The sequence below is a fragment of the Thermobia domestica genome, chromosome 11 (assembly GCF_964235325.1).
Source record: "Thermobia domestica chromosome 11, izTheDome1.hap1.1, whole genome shotgun sequence".
Lineage (NCBI taxonomy): Eukaryota > Metazoa > Arthropoda > Insecta > Zygentoma > Lepismatidae > Thermobia > Thermobia domestica.
This window is the reverse complement of record NC_137464.1, coordinates 12,363,652-12,385,451: the sequence shown is the minus strand read 5'-3', so window position 1 is coordinate 12,385,451 and position 21,800 is coordinate 12,363,652. Positions and strand designations below refer to the sequence as shown.

The window sequence follows — 21,800 nt, the reverse complement described above, 5'->3', positions numbered from 1 at the left end:
TAGGTGAAATATCGATGTTTAGTGTGGTTGGTGAAAAAGTGACAGAACTTTCTTGGTTACCTTTATATTAGGGTATTAGCATTCTGTTCCTAACTAAAAGCTCTTTGGTGCAGACGCTATAGTTGCTGATTCGCTTGTTTTCCTTGTCTTTTTTCTTTTGTCCTTTACAAGTCGAATTTTCAGCGAGCGAAACTCTTGCTTAGCTGGTTTCTCCTTTTTTGCTCTTGTTTCTTGTCGTACAAATTTACACTTCAGCCCACAAATTTATAGTGAATAAGATGTTCAATAAGAAAACAAGTTTTCAAATGTTCAAAAGAAAAAACGTGAATTATGTTATATTGCTTCCTTCTATATTTAGATAGAAATAAAATAGAACTATTTTCTTACTTTGCCAACTTTGTGCAGTAGCTAAATGATGAGAGCGAGGAAAGGTTAAAAGCATGTTTGTTGCTCTGATTTGGCTTTGTTCTAACTGAATGACCTGGATCGCATAGAATTGTTTATATATAATCCGTTCACTAAGTGTGCTTAGAAACCTAAAAACAACTTGACTTTTCCCCACAAGGTATACTGAAATATGTACGTATTTTCAATGGGGCTTGAAGCTTACAAAAGTTTGGCAACCGCTCTTCAGATTTTGATAACACTACCCGTATCTGTCGCATCATTTGAAAAGTCTTTCAGCAAAATGAAGCTGATAAGACCATAGTTACGCTCCACTACGAGTCAAGGAAGACACGAATCCGGACATTCTTTCTATCGATAATGGAATAGCATCTACTTTGGATTTTGATAATATAGTTGATACTTTCGCAGCTACTAAAGCAAGGATGGTAGCATTCTGAATCCTGGCGGAACACAGGTTAATAAGGTAGTGGAACTATTGCCGAAAGTAGTTTCAGGTTTTAACTTAAGACAATAAATATACAAAAGTACCAAAAGAATAATGAAAAGCTGCCAAGATCTGTCAATTGACTCGTGATGGGTGGAAATGAAAAGTAGGATGGTACACAACCCATAGTAGAATTCTGTGCTCACATATTTAATCTATGATGTAACCCTATACCCAATTATTCAATACATTCAGTATTTTTTGTTACAGTATTTTCTAATACTAAGTGTGTTAGTAAGTGGTAATAGAAACAGTCATAAGTGGCAGAATATAAATATGACTGAATTATTAAATACAAAATAACGGAATCATAAAACAAGTGTGAAATCTGGAAACAATAGTAAAAAGAACAAACAGGAGAGAAAGATTCTAATGCTTAACTATTTATTGATATTTCGGCAAAAGCAGTGGCACTAAATAGATCAGATCGTATATTATCACTGGGGAGAAACCTAGTGAAAGATAAATGAAGAAGACACGCAGGAGAGAAATCTATTCTAGCCATTATTTACTAGTTCGGTAAAAAAAAAAAAAAAAAAAAAAAAAAAAAGTGTTTAAGTATCATGTATTATCACTGGAGAGAAAACGAATGTTAAAGTGAATGGGGCTAATTGTATGAGAAAAATCTAATTAAATAAAGTCCATGTAGCGTAAACTCATACAGGTGAGAGACTATGAATAAACTTATCATATGAGAAATTGCACAGGACAAACACCAAAGTCGAGAACCGAACAAGAAAATTCTATAGAAAACTGAAAACTTACATTTAGAAATCGCATTATTATTTGCATATTTTTCAATATCAGCTCATTGTTACATTTTGTACGTAAATTTGTCTCTAAACATATTGTTAGGAGCATTACTTAAACTATTCTATCTAATAACAGTACGCTTTTAACCTAGAATAGTATAACTTGGGTGTCGGATAAATTCTGGATTCTTTGTTGTTGTTTTGTTTGTTCTTAAGATTTTGTCATTTCTGTCATGGGTTGTAATTTTCATTATACTTGTATCCCTAATCCTTTTTCTGTCATGCCCCTTGTTTAAAAATGAATATAGACCTATACTGTATATATGGATGATATATATGCTGAATGTCACCCCCATACCCCAAATTAACATATCCCAAATTAAGATGGTTTAAACACACACACACCAACGGAAAAGGGGGAGAGGAGTAAACAGAAAGAATAAGTATGCAAATGAATGCCAAAAATAGCAATGTATAAATCATGATTGTTCGAGAAAGAGCCCCGATTTACTTCACTGGCCCCGGGCCCCTGTTTGCCTTACGCCGCGACTGTCTATAGATACGAATTCAATGATACACAGAATGAAAAAATGCACAAGATTTGAATCCGGGTCTCTGGTTTATCGGTGTCGATGCATTAACTACTACGGCACCTGAGTGGCTGCGCACCGACTTCAAGATGACAGAATCTATGTCCAAGAAGAGGATTGGATAGCGCAGTAGTTAACACATCAGCAAGGCACGCCGAAGACCTGGATTTGAATCTCGGTCCAGTTGTGCATTCTATATTAGGTTATAAAGATATTATGAACAACAATAATATATTTGATAAAGCAGGAATCATAGGTGTTACAAATTTTGTTCACAAGCTCATTTAATATAGAAACGAACTACGAAGCCTTCATACCATAGCAGAGTAATCAACCACTGAACTACAATACCTTCAAGGTATGTGTATATAGATATATCATCACTTACTTTAACACGTTAGCTGCCAAGGATGAATTTTGTTGTTCACTGGTAGAGTGCCAAACGTACTTACATAATTATTATTTTGTTCATCGTTTTTTGTACATACTGTTAATGCTGAAACATAATCTAAGGCAAAGTATTGAATCCGCGCGCATGAAAATTGGGGGGCCAATCGGATCTACGTGTGTATTTTTTGTTTATTGGCAAGAGAATAAATTACAATTGAACTAGCAACTCTGTTTGAAAATCACTTGTTCATTATTACATATGCAAGCTGGCTTTATTTGAGAAGTGTAGATGTATTCATCTTTCTTTTAGTGCTAATAAGTAGTTTCTTTGTGCAATGAAAAAAGGAAAAAAAAAATGGCAGAACTCGATTTCATTAATAATAACAGTATAATGATTCAGACTTTTCTGAAAATTCAGCAAATGACGGGAACACTGGCATCTTGTCAAAATAAATTAGAATAAAAAATGAATCCATTGTTGCCCGGGTTCGATTCCCGGCGGGAGCTCATGTGGTTCGGATTCCACGTTAATCAGTAGGTCCACGTCTCATATAGCCTCGCTGCTGAACGGGACGTAAAACTCAAAATCAATTCAATTCAATGAATCCATTGTTATTCAGAAAGCAAGTAAGTCCGATCGGCCCTATAGAAACAGCAAATACTTGTTATTTGATATTCAGCGCCCCCTAGCGCCGTCAATCAGCAACACCTAACTATTATGTGTCATAGAAACACTACAGTTCATTAACACTAGAAAATCTCTAAGTTTTACGTCGCACGATTATGCCGGTTAGGCTAAAGGAGACGGCGATGATGAGAGAGAAATGAAATGGTGGAATGAAGAAAGTGGGAGGAAACGGGAGAACCCCGAGAAAACCCACGAGCACGGTGTTTGTCCACCACAAAGTCCACACGGCGCGAGCTGGGATCGAACCAGGGACCCCAAGCAGCGGAGGTGAACGCTCTACCACTGAGCCACCGCGCCCCCTCATTAACGCTAGAGGCAGCATTTGAACTCTAACGACAACTCGACGAATTAGAAATTGTTGCTCAGATCGGACCTACAAGGACATTTTCTTAGACCACTCCAGTAGGTCCGATCGGATCCACAGGCAGCTCAACGTGTTAAATCATTTCTCATTATTACCTTTAGCTTTTTGGGTACAAACGGACTAGAAAAATAAATCAATAAATTAAGTGTTCCAAAACTTACCTTTACATCGGTTATGGATCCATGGCGAGAAGAAATAAGCGTGCTAACCGAGCTTTTAGAGGAATTGGAATCACAAACTTCTCCTCCATTGCTATTTGTATGTTTGGTACTAACTGTTACACCATTTGTAGTGTCTGCAGTGGGGCTCCGACTTTTGTAGCTGCGGGAGTTCTCGACACTACACTTCACATCATTACTATCACTCTTTGCTTTTGGACTTCTCTCTTTAGAACTGTTACGGTTTTCTTTTGGACATCTTTCTTTGGAATTGTTACGGTTTTCTTTTAAATTTCTGCCTCTGGAACTGATCCTGTTTGTAACACTATCTCGTTCTTCATTATTCCGCAACTGTCGAACAGTATCTCGCAATGTAATAGCTGATGTATTGGAATTAGGCGGACACTCTGTCTCTTCACTCTCTTTCGAAATCTCTCCGTTCGCATGCAACTTGAGTTTTTTACTACTAGACATCATTTTAGAGTAAGAATCGAGTTTTCGTTTACCTTTTACATTCTTCGGCCAATGAATGTCATCACGCTTGTTTGCATTAGATTGACGATAACTTCTCAAATTCCTGTCACTAACATTTAATGCATCACCGTTTATATTTGGCTGTACACTATTCGAATTATCCCATGATCTACTGCGATAATCCTGGTCGCCGCTACTATTACAAGTATACTTTGAGTTCGTCGTATCATTTCCTTCTTGGGGTAATGCATACACCATTTTATACAAACTCATTTTTTCTTGCATCAATATACATATCTCTCTATCAATTTCCATCATCCGTTTAAGAGCCTGAGATGATTGTATGTTTTGCTGTGCAACACAACTATTCATGAAAATGTCACAAGTAGGTACAGTATTATCAAATAATACATTATTTGTTTTCTGTTCGTTATAGAACTCATATTGTGATGGTGGTCCCATGCTTTGTACTGTTTCCTCTGAGTATTTACAGTTCCCACCAGTTCTTTCAGATTGATTTATATTCACAGTAGGCGAATTTTTATCACTGTTGCTAGGAAATGTTGGTGTACCCGATTCTTCCACAAAACTACATGTAAAGTTCTCTCTCTCCGTAACTAACAATGCCGATGACGTAGCAGATGCACTGTCACTAGCGTCTTTATTAACATTTAGAGCATCAGATGAGTCCTCCGCGGTTGAAGTTTGATTGCAAACTTCATTCTGAGACGGTGATTCACTTGATTCGCAAGTCTCATCCTTCACGGTTCCACTGTTCACTAAATGATATGTCTTGTCATTCAATACCGTGTCATCCAGTGTTCTTTCGGTCGGTCCACATTCACTTAGAACTTCATGTTCTTTTGAAGGAATCCTGTTGGTTTCCGATTCACTCGTTACGTTACTCTGTATGGCACTTACCGGTTCCGACTGACAGTGACTCTTACCCGAATGTTCACGACGTACTTCAGAGCACTTTTTCTTTTTAGATTTCTTCGACAATGACAGTTTTTTTCCGTTCCCCAGAAACACCATATTCGCTAACATAGAGAGATCTTTTACAAGTTGGCCAGAAGAGAGTAGCTCACTGCCACCGACGTCCCATATACCCGCACCACTGGACTTCCCACCTTCTTCCACACTGGAATTCGGGTTAGGGTCACCTGAGGGCGCTGTCGGTAAAAATGTTGCAATATTGTACATCGGTGGGGTCTGTGTATAAGCATCTGTAGTCACACGTCTGTCTGGTGGTTCTTCCTTTATGTGTGTAGGCAGGGTGGTTTCATTCACATTACTCTTCGAACCTGTTCAAAATAAAAGGACACGTTGTTTATATGCACACATGAAAAACAAAACAAAAGCTAGTTACATAATTATTTCCATTATAAGGACACTTAACCATATTGATTCTCGGTCTTTCTGTTGCTGAAGGGTCCCAGATGGTCATTCAGGGATATATTTTCCATTTAACCCTAACTCCTGTAATTGTTTTTGAAGGGTGGCAACTTTTTTTTTTTTAATCCTCTCTCAGAGTCGAGAAGCGATTAGTCTTGTTCTATTTGTTTTACTGTCATGTTCTTTTTTACTTTTGTCCCGATTCATTTCAGCCGGAGTGATGATGTTATGTGTATTTTGTTTATACTCAGTGGCGTATGTAGGAGTTTGTTTCGGGGGGGGGGGTGTATGGACAATACGGGGAAGCAGTGGAGAAAGCAACTGCCCACCTGAGTTTGAGAATTAAATATATTTTAATCGATTGTCTGAATATAAACCTAAAACTGGGAAGTATCCTACTTAATATTCCAGGAAATTTTATTTCTATAATTAAAACTAAAGATAAGGTACACTCATGTTCAAAATGATTGTCGCATATCTATAACTGTCTTCTTGTAAGAATATAATTTGATAATGATTTTGCAGGGTACTTTTAATACTGATACTATGTGTATAATTGGGAAATTTATATTTGTGGTAAATTTCATAGGAAAATAATTATTAACACGAAAATTAGAATGAGTAAAACAAAATGTCGCTAAATAGGCAAGAAAGCTTTATTTTGGTTTTATTGTTCTTATTTACTGCTCTTCTGACATGAAATTTGCCACATATATGTCTTTGCCGATTATACACATACTAACATTATAAGAAATACCGGGCGAATTCGTTATCAAATTATATTTCTAAAAGAACATATTAATGGGCATGCGACAATAGTTTTGGACATGAGTATACATAGAAATTCAAAATGACTGAATCAACCACGGACTATAAGAACTTTGCTAATTGAAAAAAAAAAAAAGTTTAAAAACAATTTGTTGACAGAGCAAAGAATGTCTATTGTCGAAGCGTCTTTAGCATGTAATCCGCAGAAATTTTGGAGTTTCCTTAATAATAATAATAATAATAATGATTATGATGTTGATCTATCTATTAAAATGCTACAATACCAATTAAGAGCGACCGAGCTCCAACCTATAACTTTAGCTTTCAAATCTTTGATATACGGTTATTTGTGATTTCACGTTTATAACAAAGACAAATATTTTTGAAAAGGTGTACTTTAAACAAATTACTTAAAGAGATATTTATCACAAAGTTTATCCTTTTAAATTATTGTTCAAAGCCTTTGCATTTTAATAAGCCTTCTCCGAAATAAATGCAAGTGAATTGTGCTGCCATCTCTGGAGTTTTTAAAACTATACGTTTGTGGACGTTTATATGTTTGTGGCAAATCCTTTCGACAGTGAGATCTCGGAAACTACAGGCTCTAGAAAGATGACGATTTCACTGATCGATTGCAAATTTTGCGTTGATTGTCCAGTTCTTACTAAATATTATTTTTAAAAAAAACATGGCCATTATTTTATTTATTACATTTTTACGGGTACACTGGAAGTGTTGAAATTAAAAAAAAAAAAAGAAAAAGAAAAAAGAAAACTAAAGCATCATATCCTATCTATTATACATTCCAACACCGTATAATTGTATATAGAGGCTGCATATCTCTCAGGTATTTGTTTCATGGCCAAATTATAACGAAAAACGAAGGATAACCATTTCTCCATCTAAGCTGAAGCTTTATTGTTTGGAGTGTTTTGCCCATTGAACACCATATATCACTGACATTATAATTGATTGTATGTGTACGGTATAGCTTATTTTAAAATGTATAAAACGATGATCATGCCTGTTCGTTTTGTATGGTTGCGAAATATGGTCTTTTACTCGGAACGAAGAATATAGATTGAAAGTATTTGAGAACAAGATCCTGAGGCGAATATTCGGACCCAAGAGAAACGGAAATATGGAATGGCGGAATGGCGAGGAACTACATAATTTATACGGTTTATCCAACATTGTTAGGGTCATCAAATCTAGGAGGCTCAGGTGGGCAGGTCATGTAGCCAGGATAGGAGAAAGAACGAACGCTTTCAAAATCTTAGTCGGAAAACGACCATTAGGAAGACCTAGGTGCAGATGGGAGGACAATATTAAGATAAATTTCGCAGAAATAGAAATACAAAATAGAAACTGGATCCAATTGGCTAAGGATAGAAGTCAGTGGACAGCTTTTTTGAACGCGGCATTGAACCTCCGGGTTCCACAGGCCATAGAGTTACTTAGTTTATGTATTTGCTTATTACATACTACATGCAATAAGAAAGAAAACACAGATTATACATGAATTAAAAACTGCAACCGGAAGTAGGCTCAAATCTTGCAAACTGTACGAGATATTGAAAAAGTAATAGAAAAAATCTCCCCTTTACGGTATCTCTTGCCGATTTTTACCAAGATTTCTTTCACTTGTGTCTACAAAGGGTCAGGCACAGATGTAAGGAATAACAAGGAGATTCATGCTCATATATGAATGATGCGCTGTGTAAAGAGCGCAGGTTCAGCTAGTATTATTATTATTTCTGGTATTACTGTTTCTGGTGAATATGCTAAAAGCTTGTTAATTCCTGCGCCAATTCGTTTGAATTCATTTATCAAAAGCGATCATCTCCTAAATCAAGGCACAAAACTGGCGACTAAAAATGTAGAGCTGGCGACCAGTGTTTAGTAGGAATGGTTTCTGCGTAAACTCACAGGGCTGCGCAGTTTGTTTCGCACGAAGATAATTGTCAGTGAGTGACAGAAAACACGGAATATGGAAAGTCTTCACAACGGACATGGAAAATGAAGTCTTCCTAACGTTGTAATTCGCCCCTCCTTTCCCACCCTCAATCGAAATGGTTTTCTTCCAATGGTTGCTTTCTTCATTGACATTGAATCAGACACTGAAAAAGACTACACTGAATATTCTATTACGAGATTCCCAAATTTGCTTCCAACTATCACATCTTGTGCAGTTTTACCTGTGGGTACTGCTTCATGTGAGAGAAGCTTCAGCAATCTCAACAGAGTTAAGACTGCCTACAGGAACTCGGACTGACACACTGGATGATTTGCTGACAATTTTCACCAATGGCCCTTCACTCAAGGACTTTAATCCGAAAACTGCAATCGACAACTGATACTTCAGTGCAGAGAAAGAGCGTTACACAAATGTGAAATCTTTAGGTAAGATATTTCTTAACAAGTATATAAATTGTCCAATTCAAAATTGATTATCCTGAATGTAATCGTCTGGTTTTGAAATTTTATGCCACGATTAATCTCTTTGTCAAACCAACGGCCGTGAGGGAAACTTCGAGAATTTGTACGTGAGTTACTGACGACCATCACTTTTGGATTGGCGAGTGCGTCTGACTTTAAAATTTTGCACCCTGTCCTAACTGTATTGACTTAACATGTATCGTAGGTAATACTACTTTCTATCCTACTTTTACTGTTGACCAAGTGATTAAAGTTATAAAAGATTTGAAGATTAAATCTTCTTTGTGGATTAGAAGGCGTACCAGTCTTTACAATTAAAGGTATTATGGACATGAATATTCTTGGTCCTATCCTTATATCAATTTTTAATTGCTGTTTTAATTACTGCCACCTATCCAGAAAGATGGAAAAATTGTTGTCTCTCCTATTCCCAAAACAAATGGGAAAGATTTTACTGGCTTTAGATTAATTTCTATTATGGGTATTCTGACCTAAATTCTTGATAAATTAATTTATAATTACTTGTATAAAAATGTTTCTTCTGAGATTATGGAACAACATGATTTCATAAAAACAATAACCACCTAATACTAATTTGACATATTTCATGTCTAATATTCTTCCTGTATTTAAAAATAAACGACATGTTGATGTTTTTCTCTAAAGACTTCGATGAACTGCCTCATTACATACTTATAAGAAAACTGAAAGAACATAATTTAACTATTAATTTTATTAGGTGGCTTGTCTCATTTTTTACTAATAGAAAATTTGTGCTTAGATATCGTAGTTATATCTCTGCAGTTCATGATATTTGCTCAGACGTCCCTTAAGGATCTAACTTCGAACCACTTAAAAACTAGATTATTGTTAAAGCAAATTGTTTAAAATAAATAACTTTAAAGATTGAACACAGAATTACCATAGCTCTCTTTAGATGTCACCACTAATTTAATATTAGTGATGATCCCACTTAACTTTAATCCCAGCTTAACATACACAGTAGGCACGGTGGCTCAGTGGTAGAGTGCCCACCTCTGGGTGTGGGAGGTTCCTGGTTCGATATCAGGCCATGTGAGTGTGTGAACAAAATTTTGCCCGTTTTCCCATTTTCTCCCACTAAATTTTCATTTCTATAAATCTTCCGTCTCCTTTAGCCTACAGAGCATAACTGGGGGGACGTAAAACTGAAAGATTTCATTTTAACTCTATGTAATTAAATATTAATAGAAACAATGAATTAAACTCACCAGTCTCATTTTCTGGTTGAGCTGCTTTACCACAAAAAGCACTGTCACCCTCATCTGTCTTCTCCTTCTTGATATTTTGTACAGGAATAAGATTGTCCGGACGCACTGACTCACTGTCAAACACTACTTCTTTCTTTATATTCACTGTTGCTTTAGTTTCAGTTCCTTCGGGAACACCACTTGAACCATCCTGACCAACAGACTGAGAAGATTCTGCATCCTTAAATTCACCCTCACTGAGTTCAGGAACTTCGCAGAAAAGGTTTCTGAAATCACTTGGCATCTGATCTTCACTTACATTCAGAATGCCACACGACAAAGGAAAATACGAGGATATATCCCTATCTGGCTTGGAAAATGAATTACTATACTCAGGTTCTGCACCACTGTTTTCGTTACCGTCACTTTCATCATCTAAACTCAGTAACGGAGGCGGGGAGCGCTCAAGTATTTCTACATCGTCATCATCTTCAGTATGATCAAAATTTGTATCCGGCCCCAATGGATTGTCCAGGTTCAACAAGCTTTGTATCTGTTTAATAATTTCTTGCGGTAAACTTGAAAGGTTAACTGCTGCTAAAAGATCACACGTGTCCGCGAAACTCGCAAACGCGTCTTCGTATTCATCTCTCGTTTCCGAATTCCCTTCTGGAAAGTGAAACCGACGCTGCGACAGCCTTTTCGAAAGTAGCATTCGATGTTGTTTCACTAAATGCTGCATTACAAACTGAAATTTACGAGATTTTGGATTATTCACAAGTTCTTTTAAATTTCTTTTTCCCATCACCAACAACTGATTGAAGAGCTGTTTCTTTATCTGCAGTCCTTTCCGCTGTATATTTGGTCTTAGATTCGATGATCTGGTAATTTCTTTGTCTTCTTGTGTATGTTCTTGGCATGGTTCCTCAGAGGCACCTGTGTCCGGTGTTGCCTCTATTGAGTCAGTAGTAGAACTGGCAACTTGATCCACACTGTTGGAAGTTTCTTCAGACAATGAACTTCTTCGCTCACTTGGACGCACCCTTGGAACAGTGTGAGAACTTCCCGATTCAGACTTATACCGCTGACGGACTTTAGTTCTGCCTTCTTCTTCTCTACATGGAGCGCTGTCTTCATTTCCAAGCGAAGGATCATCACTTTCACTTCCCTTCTCTTGCCCCATTCCTATCACTTTCCAATCATCCGCAGTTAGCTGCAGATCGTGTGGAAATTGTGCTTTTTCATTCACTGGTTTTTCGTTGTCTTCATCTTTTCCTTCATCAGTCAACAGGTTATTAAGAACTCTGGAGCTACTGCTTTTTGAAGCCAAAAGGGATTTAAGTTTATTCGTTTTTTGTGCCAACGCCATCTTTCGGGCAGCTTCCGATCCTGGTGGAGGTTTCTTGGAAGTTTCAGGTGGTGTTTTGAACTGTCTTTGGGTGGCGTGTTTACTATTTCTACCAAAACTCAAATTGGAAGTACTTGGTTTAGCAACTTTGTTAGATAAGGAGAGTTCCGGCCTCGGCCGACCTAAAAACTTTTTGTGGCTCTTCCCTGAACCGCCACTGCCGTTAAACGAGCCATTTTTGGAGAAGTTCTGTTGATGGCAGTTATCTCTTCCATACGCATCTGCTACATCCTGCAGCTGCTGAGTGTATAACTGATTCCATATTAAACTCCCCAATCCCAACGACGACAGCATATTAAAATTACCATTGTTACTGTTAAAATCGAACGGATTGGCAAAGTTATAATACCCACTCGTATTGGCATCCACCTGGTCTGCACTCCAATCCCAGGCAGGGGCTTGGTCTTCTGCCATAGTCAGCAAATTATTGATAATTAAAGGTGCGCTCCAGGGCAATTAGGGACAGTTCCTCACTTTCATTGTTCTGCACTAAAACTCACTAATTCACACACAACAAGATCCCTTCATGTGAATATTATGCATCCTATTAGCAGAGGAATATGTAGACTGAGTGACCTGAAAATAAACAATATTTATCACACATTGAAATTATTTTATTTGTACTAAGTACCAGTATGCAAAGAATAAAGATGAAACAAAAAAAAATCTTATATATAAAGCTGAATGTTTAGACAAAAAATTATGGCCGATCAAGATTAACTGTCATTTACATCAGCTGGAGAAATTTAAAGTGTGGTTTTTCTCTTCTTCTTGCTGGTACGTATCTAGGTTTAAGTACCAGTTCAAAGATTCAGGAGAGCAGCGGCGTACCCAAGGGGGAATTCGAACGTTTTAATATCTCTTAAGCGGATACTATGTAAAAATAAACATTTACCATACTGAGACAAGTATACAAACACCTGAAATTAGAAGAACTTGGAAGTTTGAACTCATCTTGACGAACTTCTGCGAACGCCATTGCAGGAGGGAGAAAATAGGTCCTGGCCCTACTAAGACAAACCCATGCTATTTCAGATTAATCTACTTATTCCCCCCCCCCCTCATTTAGTTTGTTTCTTCATATGTTCCCATATAAACATTGTTTTCTTTAATTAGTTGGCAACACTTCTACGCTAGACTGCATTGTTTACTAACACGGGAAGGTCCCACAAGTTGTCGCTCAAATCTGATTGCCACATAGCACATCTCATAGAGCTTCATGAGAAATGAAAAAGAGCAAAACTTAAGGTGTTATAGACCAGAAGGATAGAAGCTACGGGGCTTCAAAACTTGAATATCCAAAAAAATATATCATGGAATTAAGTACGTTCAAAGTAAATATCTTGAAAACCGTTAAGGCAATCTAAAGAAAAGTTGTACAATATAATGAGAACAAAATGCCCTATCGAAAACCACAAACAGTGTTGCCAACTCAGCATAAAATATTGTTTGGAATAGCACCATATACAGGTGAGCAGATTTAAAATGCACTATTATCACTAAACATAACAGTCAAGTGTAGTGATAGTGTTGCACACTGTTGGAGCTACGTGTGCTGAAAGTATTCAATGGAGAAGTCTGGTATGTGGCGACAGATGGACATCTAGTAATAAAAGAACGTATTAGAAAAAAGTGGGGGTTTTACATTACACTTCTGTAGCCCCGGTGAATAATCAGACAATCCAGGGGGGGGGGGGGCTCAGAAAAGGAAGCTTTCTTATTTCAGTATATATAAATAAAACCCATCCGATAGTTTGGAGCTCTTAAAAGTAGCTCAAGTAGCAGTATTACAACCTCCCGCCCCCCTACAGAAGTCCGTCTTGGATCCGCCTCTGAAGACATATCGCGAAAACAAAATGATACACGCGAGGAAAGAAACACGTATTTTCTACTCCAGATTGTCTTGTCAATATTTGGAAGAGTATTTTCTTCGTTTATGTCTTTTGTGTTAAGTGACATATGGGCAATCCAAATGAAATCGACCAATTTCTAGGCAAAGGTTGCTGACAAATTTATTTATTTTTTAATTTTTTACCTAAGATTGTACCACATTCAGGGAGTTTAAACGGGTATTCATTTATTTTTAGGCGCGCAGGTTTGATTGTGGCGCCTATTTTGTATAGGCGCCTGAGCGTATTTTGCACTTTTCACTGCATTCCGTTAAACGCTCTAACTTTTTAGGTTTGAAAGATAATGAGTTCAAACCAAAACCAATGAAAGATAATGAAATGGACAACATTTTGTGTTCTTGCACATTGAGACGTACTTTAGAACGTCGAAAAAAGCTCTGAACATTTAGGTTGGAAACCGAGAAATGGCAATTTTGGAATGTACATTCTGAAACGAAAGACTCACCTTCAATTTTTTGTCTACATAGAGATTAGATAGCAAACAATGTCCCAAACAAGTTTCAGATTTGAGAACCATATACTTGCTTTTTTTTTTTTTTTTTAATTTTTAAACATTGTGAATTTTCGAAAATCAAGTATTTTTACCATCAAATATCTCAGGGAGGACAGAAGTGAAAAATCCCAAATTTGCATAAAATATATGGTAGTTGTGCAGTAAAAAGTGAGTAAAATTACATCACTGAGACTGACTTCGGTAGTTTCTGGGTTATAAGTTGTTGCAGTGGTGAAATTCGCGATTTTAAAAGCTGAACAGATGTGCAGGTTTTGCGTTGATATACTATCTCAGGCATACAATTTATCTATGTTTCATCAGAAATGCAGTCCAACAGCAAGAAATTCGAGATTTGCTACTTGTAAAAGAATTATTAATATCAGATCATATCATAGGTTTGTACCTCTGACGAAAACACAAATCAGATGTTATGAATACTCACAATCAGATGAATTTACTGATTGCAGTACTTCAGTATTTCCAGAACATAGCATCACCTAATGATACCGTAGCCTATATTTATGACAGAAATGGTGGAATGGGGGAATTGAAGACATCAGTCAGGAAAATAATGATCTTTTTGATCACTTTTTCCCATCCTCATGGCCCAAGAACCTCTTTTAAACTATCTACGAATGGCGAAGTATGGGTGGCAATCAGTTAGGTTCGCCGGAAATTCATACCCACAGAGATCACAACTCCTACAGGTCGTACTTTCAACATCAGTGCCAAACTCTGTACAGAAATTAGTAAACTATTTATCTCACTGATTTCTTAACACAGCGCTATGGGCGGAAAGGAAATAACAGGCGACTTTCGTTTTTTGTGCAAGATATGATTCATAAATTATGCACACTTTACCTATTTAACATTACTGTTGTGTTATTTTGACTTTTGATACAAAGTTTATATTCACTTCAATGGCGCTTCATGATATCAAGTCCTAGTGAAGAAAAACCTTATAACTCAGAAACTACTCGAGTCTCAGTGATGCAATTTTACCCACTTGTTACTGCATAATTATCGTCTATTCTGTGTAAATTTAAAAAATTTTCATTTCCGTTCTTCCTGAGATACTTGATGGTGAAAATATACGATTTTCAAAAATTCGCAATGTTTAAAAATTTCCAAAAAATCAAGTACACAATTCTCAGAACTGAAACTTGTTACCTTAGTATCTCTGTACATTAAAAAAAAAAAAAAAAAAAAAAAAAAAAAAAAAAAAAACCTCGTTTATTTTGTTTCAAAATGTACATTTCAAAACTGCAATCTCTAAGTTTCCAACCTCAATGTTGAGAGCTTCTTTTCTGACGTTCTGAACCATGTCTCAATGTGCACACACAATATTGTTCATTCCATTATCTTTCATACGGTTTTGGTTTGAACTCATTATCTTTTAAAACTAAAAAGTTGCAGCGTTTAACGGAATGCACTAAAAAGTTCAAAATATGCTCAGGCGCCAATACAAAATGGCCGTTACGACAAACCTGCGCGCCTAAAAAATAAATGAATACTCATTTTCAACTCTCTGAATGTGGTACAAACTTAGGTAAAAAAAATTAATAAAAAACTAAATCGTGTCAGCAACCATCATTGGTGGATTTCATTTGGATTGCCCAATATTCTTTTACTTCCTCTCCTATGTACCACATGATTATGTTTGTACACTGTAATATTACCATATTCACATTGGAAATATAATTATACAGGATGATTTTTTAAAAACTCACGGATTTCATTTGAGTTTAGAATTTCTAACTGAAGTCCGATTTTGATGAGGTTTGTGGCAAATGATCGAGGAAGGATGGAAAATTTACGGAACTATGTTTACTGGTTTAAATTCATCCAGGAAAATATCGGCCACGCCTCAAGAAAAACAGCAAATATTCACCAGTGTACCTTACAACTGGAATGAGGTTCGGTGCGGTGTGGAGATTTGAGTTTCCTTCATTAGATGGAAACTTCGCCAAGGTCAATGAGAAACAGGTAACTGGGCCGTTGTATTGGGAATTGTGCTGTACAGTTCTGTGCTGCTGTGTGAGTATGATCAGGACACAGTGAGAATAGTATACTCTTTGGAGCAACGTGAGTTTATCATTAAAAGATTTTCGAGAACGGAATTGTCGTTGCTAAGCAAAGGGCATTTAGAAACAAATCTGTCTCAAGTTCTGCCCCAGACAGAAACATAATATGATCGCTAATGAATAAATTGAAAGAAACAGGATCGCTTCTGAGTGAGACAGGGAAACATTGGATCCCACAGGCGGATGTTATGGAAGATTTCAGTTATCGGCTCCTTAGTTTGCCCAAGAAATCTCTCCGTCGTTTATCGCAAGAAATCTGCTATAGCTATTCAAAATGTGATTTATGGGTGTTACCACTAACATTTAATTTGTATTCTCACAAACAATTAATTTGTATTCTGCAATTTCACTTGAAAAATCCAAAACCTCATTCCAATTGTAAGGTACACTAGATAATATTTGCTGTTTTTCTTGAGGCATGATCGACAGTACCTCGATGACTTTAAACCACTAAACATAGTCCCATAAATCTCCCATCCTTCCTTGATCATTTGCCACAAACTGCATGAACATTGGACTTCAGTTAGAAATTCTACTCTCAAATGAAATCTATGAGTTTTAAATCATCACCCTGTATTATTACTACCTCATTTCGTTTTTAGTTGGCCAGGATAGCCGTATGGTCTAGAAGGCTAGAAAACCCGACATATTAGGGATCACGATGCCTCAGGCATGTTTTTGTTGTACTTTTCACCTTACATTTCATTGTTATCTTTCTCTTTCATAGTAGTTCGAATCCCACTTTACACTATAGCTCCCGTGCTATATAGCTTCGGAGCTGACACAGGTCGTAAAAATGCATAAAAAATGCGTCAATTTCGTTTCTCAAATGCATCAATATTTTGTGACACTGCTGACACTTTTCTTTTGTCATACTATCGGTGTTATGCATTTGAACTAAATTCATAGTATGTGACCCAGATTCCTTTAGTAGCATCTGTTGCCACATATCACAATTCTCCATTGTACATTTTCAACACACGTAGCTCCAATAGTGTGCAACACTGTACCACTACACTTCACTGTTATATTTAGTGACAATAGTGCATTATAAATCTGTGCACATTTGTATATGGTGCTATTCCAAACAAAATATTTTTATGTTGAGTTGACAACACTGCTTCAGCTATGGCAACATTGTTTGTGGTCTTCGATAGGGCATTTTGTTCTCATTATATTGTGCAATTTTTGTTTTGATTGATTTAACGGTTTTCAAGATATTTACTTTAAACGTATATAATTCCATGATATAACTTTTTGGATATTCAGATTTTGAAGCACCGTAGCTTCTATCCTTATGGCTCATAGCACCTTAAAATTTGTTCATTTTCATTTCTCACGATGCTCTATCAGATGTGCTATGTGGCAATCAGATTTGAGCGAGAACTTGTGGGACCTTTCCGTTTAAGACTGTGAAGCTTCGTAAAAACCAATTTAGATTAGTTACTAAGACAGTGGGTCTGAAACACTGTCTATGCTCTATTGCCAGTTCACTTAATATGGCCTCATTACGCACATTCATATAGTCCAAAATTAAATTTCATTTTTCTCCATAAGCAGTTACCGTTCAATGATGACCTTTATTACCTTTTTCGTTTGTCTGGTTTTATTTTCATAGAATTCTATCAACTTCCAAGTAAATTTTGGTATATGCCAGTTTTTTTTTTTTCGGGAAGGGGCACTTTTTTGATAAAAATTGTTATATTTTGTTATTTGCTTGCCTTACTAAAAATAATACCAAATTTACTATTTTTCTTTTGCGTGTTTATTCATCAGTAAAAGAAGATAATGAAATGGAACTTACCACAATCATAGATAATACTATTCTACAACAGAAAATATGAACCTGAAGAAAATTCAGTACTGCCATCCATAGAAATTACAGTGTTGCCAGAAAAACAACGCCCCTAAAATCTAAGTTAAGGCAACAAGTAGAGGAACGAACTCAACTGCATTTGGTTACGTATTATGTTGTTTTGGTTTCTGTGAACTACTTCTTAGATAATAGTTGTATTTAGTTTGTAATAAACAAAATAGTTTTAACATACAGTTATTAAAACTAAATAATAATGTTATTTAAAAATTAGTTCACAAGAAACCTAAACCACATAATACGTAACCAAATGCAGTTGAGATCGTTCCTCTAATCGCTGTCTTAACTTAGATTTTAGGGGAGCTGTTTTTTTTCTGGCAACACTGAAATTTTTATGGATGGCAACACTGAAAATCCTTCAGGTTCATATTTTCTGTTGTAAAATAACATTATCTATTATTGTGGTAAGTTACATTTCATTATCTTCTTTCACTTATGAAAAAGCAAGCAAAAGAAAAATGTTAAAATTTTGCATTAATTTTAGTAAGGCAAGCTCTTAAATAACTATTGGCTAATTTTGATTTGGTTAAGTTAGGTTAGGACATATGTGTTATATCACTGGACCACACGGAAATCGGAAAAAGTATCAAAATGTAGTACATATGGTTAGACTGCATTACTTTACGTTACATTAGCCTAGGTTAGGTTCAGTTAGAAGTCAGTCACCTTCAAAACAGAGGCGTGTAAACTTTTACAATTTGGGATAGGAAATTAATATCTGCGTATAAATACGACGTCAGGATGTATGACGGAAACTACAGTGAAAAAAAAGACCTGCGGTAGCCACTATAAAGCACGAAGTCTAGCCGACTCAGGGCAGAGCGAAGCTGGTGGGCCCGTGCGAAAGGAGCAAGCGCGTCAGCGAAGGTTAGTATATGCGTCAGAGAGGGTATAGAAAACAGGTAGGTTTTAGCAATGACACAAGTTTCAACAGCACTTGTCATAGTTTCATATTAGTAACGTCCCACTTGTAAACGAAACACCGTGTCTTCCACACAATTTTAACAACTGAATTGACGGTCTTAATTTTGAGTAATTCTATAAAACTCAAACACGATATGTCATAATCTTGATATGTGCGCGCCATTTGCACACTGTCTTTCTCGCCACTAAATCAAAACAAGTGTACCTCTCCGCCAAATAATCCCTTTCGCCTCTATATTCAGTGCCGTGCCGCTAAGAACATCAAAAACAGCCTACAACAACTACTTTAACTTCAACTATTCCCTTCACCTGACTTTCACTCACTCTTCTTCACAAACCAAAACAAAATCTCCAATTCACCCGGTAGTTAGTTTATGTTTCAATATTTCTCTTTCGTTTCCCATATACGTACGTATGAAGTTTAGAACTGAAATACCACATCCTATGCATGATCCCTCCATAGCTCAGAACGGCCAAATAATTCTATCTGTGCATTCATATACTCTCACGTACACTTCCGCTAACTGCAAATAGTCCCTGCAACATTTCCCACTCCTCCATTGCACAAACTGCGTTTCCATTCTATTCATTTCACAGATTATTCACACATCAATTACCCTTCCGTAGCATGAACTCATTCTTCCTGCACTTTATGGTGGACAAACACCATATGCATGGATTTTCTCGAGGTCTTCCATTTCCTCCCACTTTCTTTATTCCACCATTTCATTCTTTCTTATCGTCACCATCTCCTTTAGCCTAGCCGGCACAAGCGTGCTGCGTAAAACTTAAAGATTTCATTTAATTTTAATCTAACCAAAATCAGGCTATACTTATCCAAAAAGTATGAACTCAGGAAAAATTCCGGCTCTCCGTAATTTGAATTCATCATTTCCTGATAAAAGAATTACCTATCGTACATAACTAATGAGGAAAGAGTGGACTTTGAGCAGAACAGTGGATTCTTGTTACAGGATGTGGCATAAGAGGAATAAGATTACTGTTCTTTGCACGTAATAGGTTACGTTAGGTTCAGTTTTGCCAATCTGGGAGAAAAGTCGCTAAATCTAGGGATTTCGACTTCCAAAATAGCGACAAAAAGTAACATTTCCGATTACCAACTTTTTTTGGTGATTTTTAAATAATGATTTGGCGACTTATTTACAAATCTAGCGATTTTTGTGATGTGAACAAATCAAGCACTATTAGTTGAAAACAGTTTTTATATGTTTCTTTCCTTTTACTTAATTAAATTAGTCCAAACGACAATGAGTTTTGCTAATATACAGCCCATATAGCGTGTTATCTCTAGAATCCCGCTTTGTTTTCTGATAGGCTACGTCTTATCATCTAACGGAAAACTATTTTAACCTTCCGTGCCATTTAGCTAGCAGAGCTTCCATTGAAAAGCAGAAATAATACAGTATTACTTCTAAAACCTGAACTAATTATTTTTGGGGTATGTTTAGTACAAGGGGTCCAGAACCACGTAAAAAACACAAAATTTACAGGAGAAATGAGTGATGCAAGTACTTAGACGTAAAATAACGTAACCTAATCTAACATAAACTAACGTAAGCTAATCTGAACTAACCTAAACTAACGTAATATTAGCAGAAATAAGCGAAATTCTATCATTTTTTTGAAAATTATGCGAGACTTCTACACTTATATAACATAAACTAAACTAACCTAACGCAACCTAAACTAGCCTAACCTAACTTAAACTAACCAACCGTACCCTAAACTAACCGAATGTGAACAGAAATTACCAAAATTGTAACATTTTTTTAGAGAAAAGAGCTGGACTCCTTCTGCTAAACATAGGCCTTATTTTTCTCTGTAAACCTTTAAATCTCTTTTTTTTTTTTTTTTTTTTTTTTTTTTTTTTTTTTTTTTTTTAATTTTTTTAGCGAGCTTTCGTACACGCGAAATTGAACCTAAGGGTTCTATATGGCATGGAGTTGATTTTCAGTTTAACGCCCTGTTCAGCAGCGAGGCTATATATGTGGACCTACTAACATGTAATTCGAACCACTGCCGCAGGGAATCAAAGCTGGGTCTCCCGATTTGCATGGATATATATATATATATATAGCGAGAGAGAGAGAGAGAAAGAAAGAATAACATGAATAATTTTTAGCGACTTTCCGTGTCAACTTTTTGGCAACACTGGTTAGGTTAAGTATCGGTTTCTATGAATGTTCTGCTCAAAGTGGACTTTTGGCAATAATGAAATCACGGGATTAAAAGCTCCGATTAGCCCTGCTGCGCCAAACCTATGTACTAACTAAAGTTAGGTGAGCGGAACAAAACCTATCCTAAACTAACTTAATCTATTCATAAGGACCATTGTCGTGTTGAAATACCAAATTATGTATGTAGGGTTACGGTGCCAATAATGGACCAATTAGTGCAGTTGACCACTAATGAGATATTTTTGAGCATGTCCCATCACATTCTTTTTTACCTAATGATTCAGGAGGTTCTCCACAATGCTTGAAAACTAAAAAAAATAGTTGCATATTTACCTAAAATAGGATAGCACGGTGTACCTCAATAATTATTTTTTGTAGACAGCCACTAACTGCAATGACCTTCGAAACATGCAAGTATTGTGTATTTATTCAATGTCTATCTGCTAGATTATGTAAAATATTTGCTACTTTTTTTTATTTATATTTGCGCCTTTCTTGTAGTGGCACATCGATTAACATCAAAAACAACAGCAGAAGTTTTTAATCCATTACTTTTTACACAAAGTCAAGGAGAGAGCAAAACAATTTACAAACCCATTCAACGTCTCGATGAATACATATAAACACACAGCACCTACGACTTCCTTCAGGATTAATTTAGGACACATTCAACATCATCACTGTGTTATTATATTTATAATGAAGATGTATAAATATTTATATACAACTCGTCCAACTATAACAGAAACAACAGTGTACAAACTTGTCTTA

The 21,800-nt window shown here is 36.3% G+C and overlaps 1 protein-coding gene across 1 annotated transcript in view; it reads right to left on the bottom strand.

The window, feature by feature from the left end:
• Positions 1–21,800, bottom strand: part of LOC145663893 (uncharacterized) — a 64,291-nt gene extending 42,491 nt beyond the window's left edge. The window contains exons 1-3 of the mRNA XM_081730057.1: positions 21,624–21,800; positions 10,161–12,123; positions 3,838–5,612 (exon numbers count right to left, since the gene is read on the bottom strand). Of these exons, the coding sequence (XP_081586183.1) occupies positions 3,838–5,612; positions 10,161–11,961 (3,576 nt within the window). The 5' untranslated portion in view covers positions 11,962–12,123; positions 21,624–21,800. The remainder of the gene's footprint in view (positions 1–3,837; positions 5,613–10,160; positions 12,124–21,623) is intronic.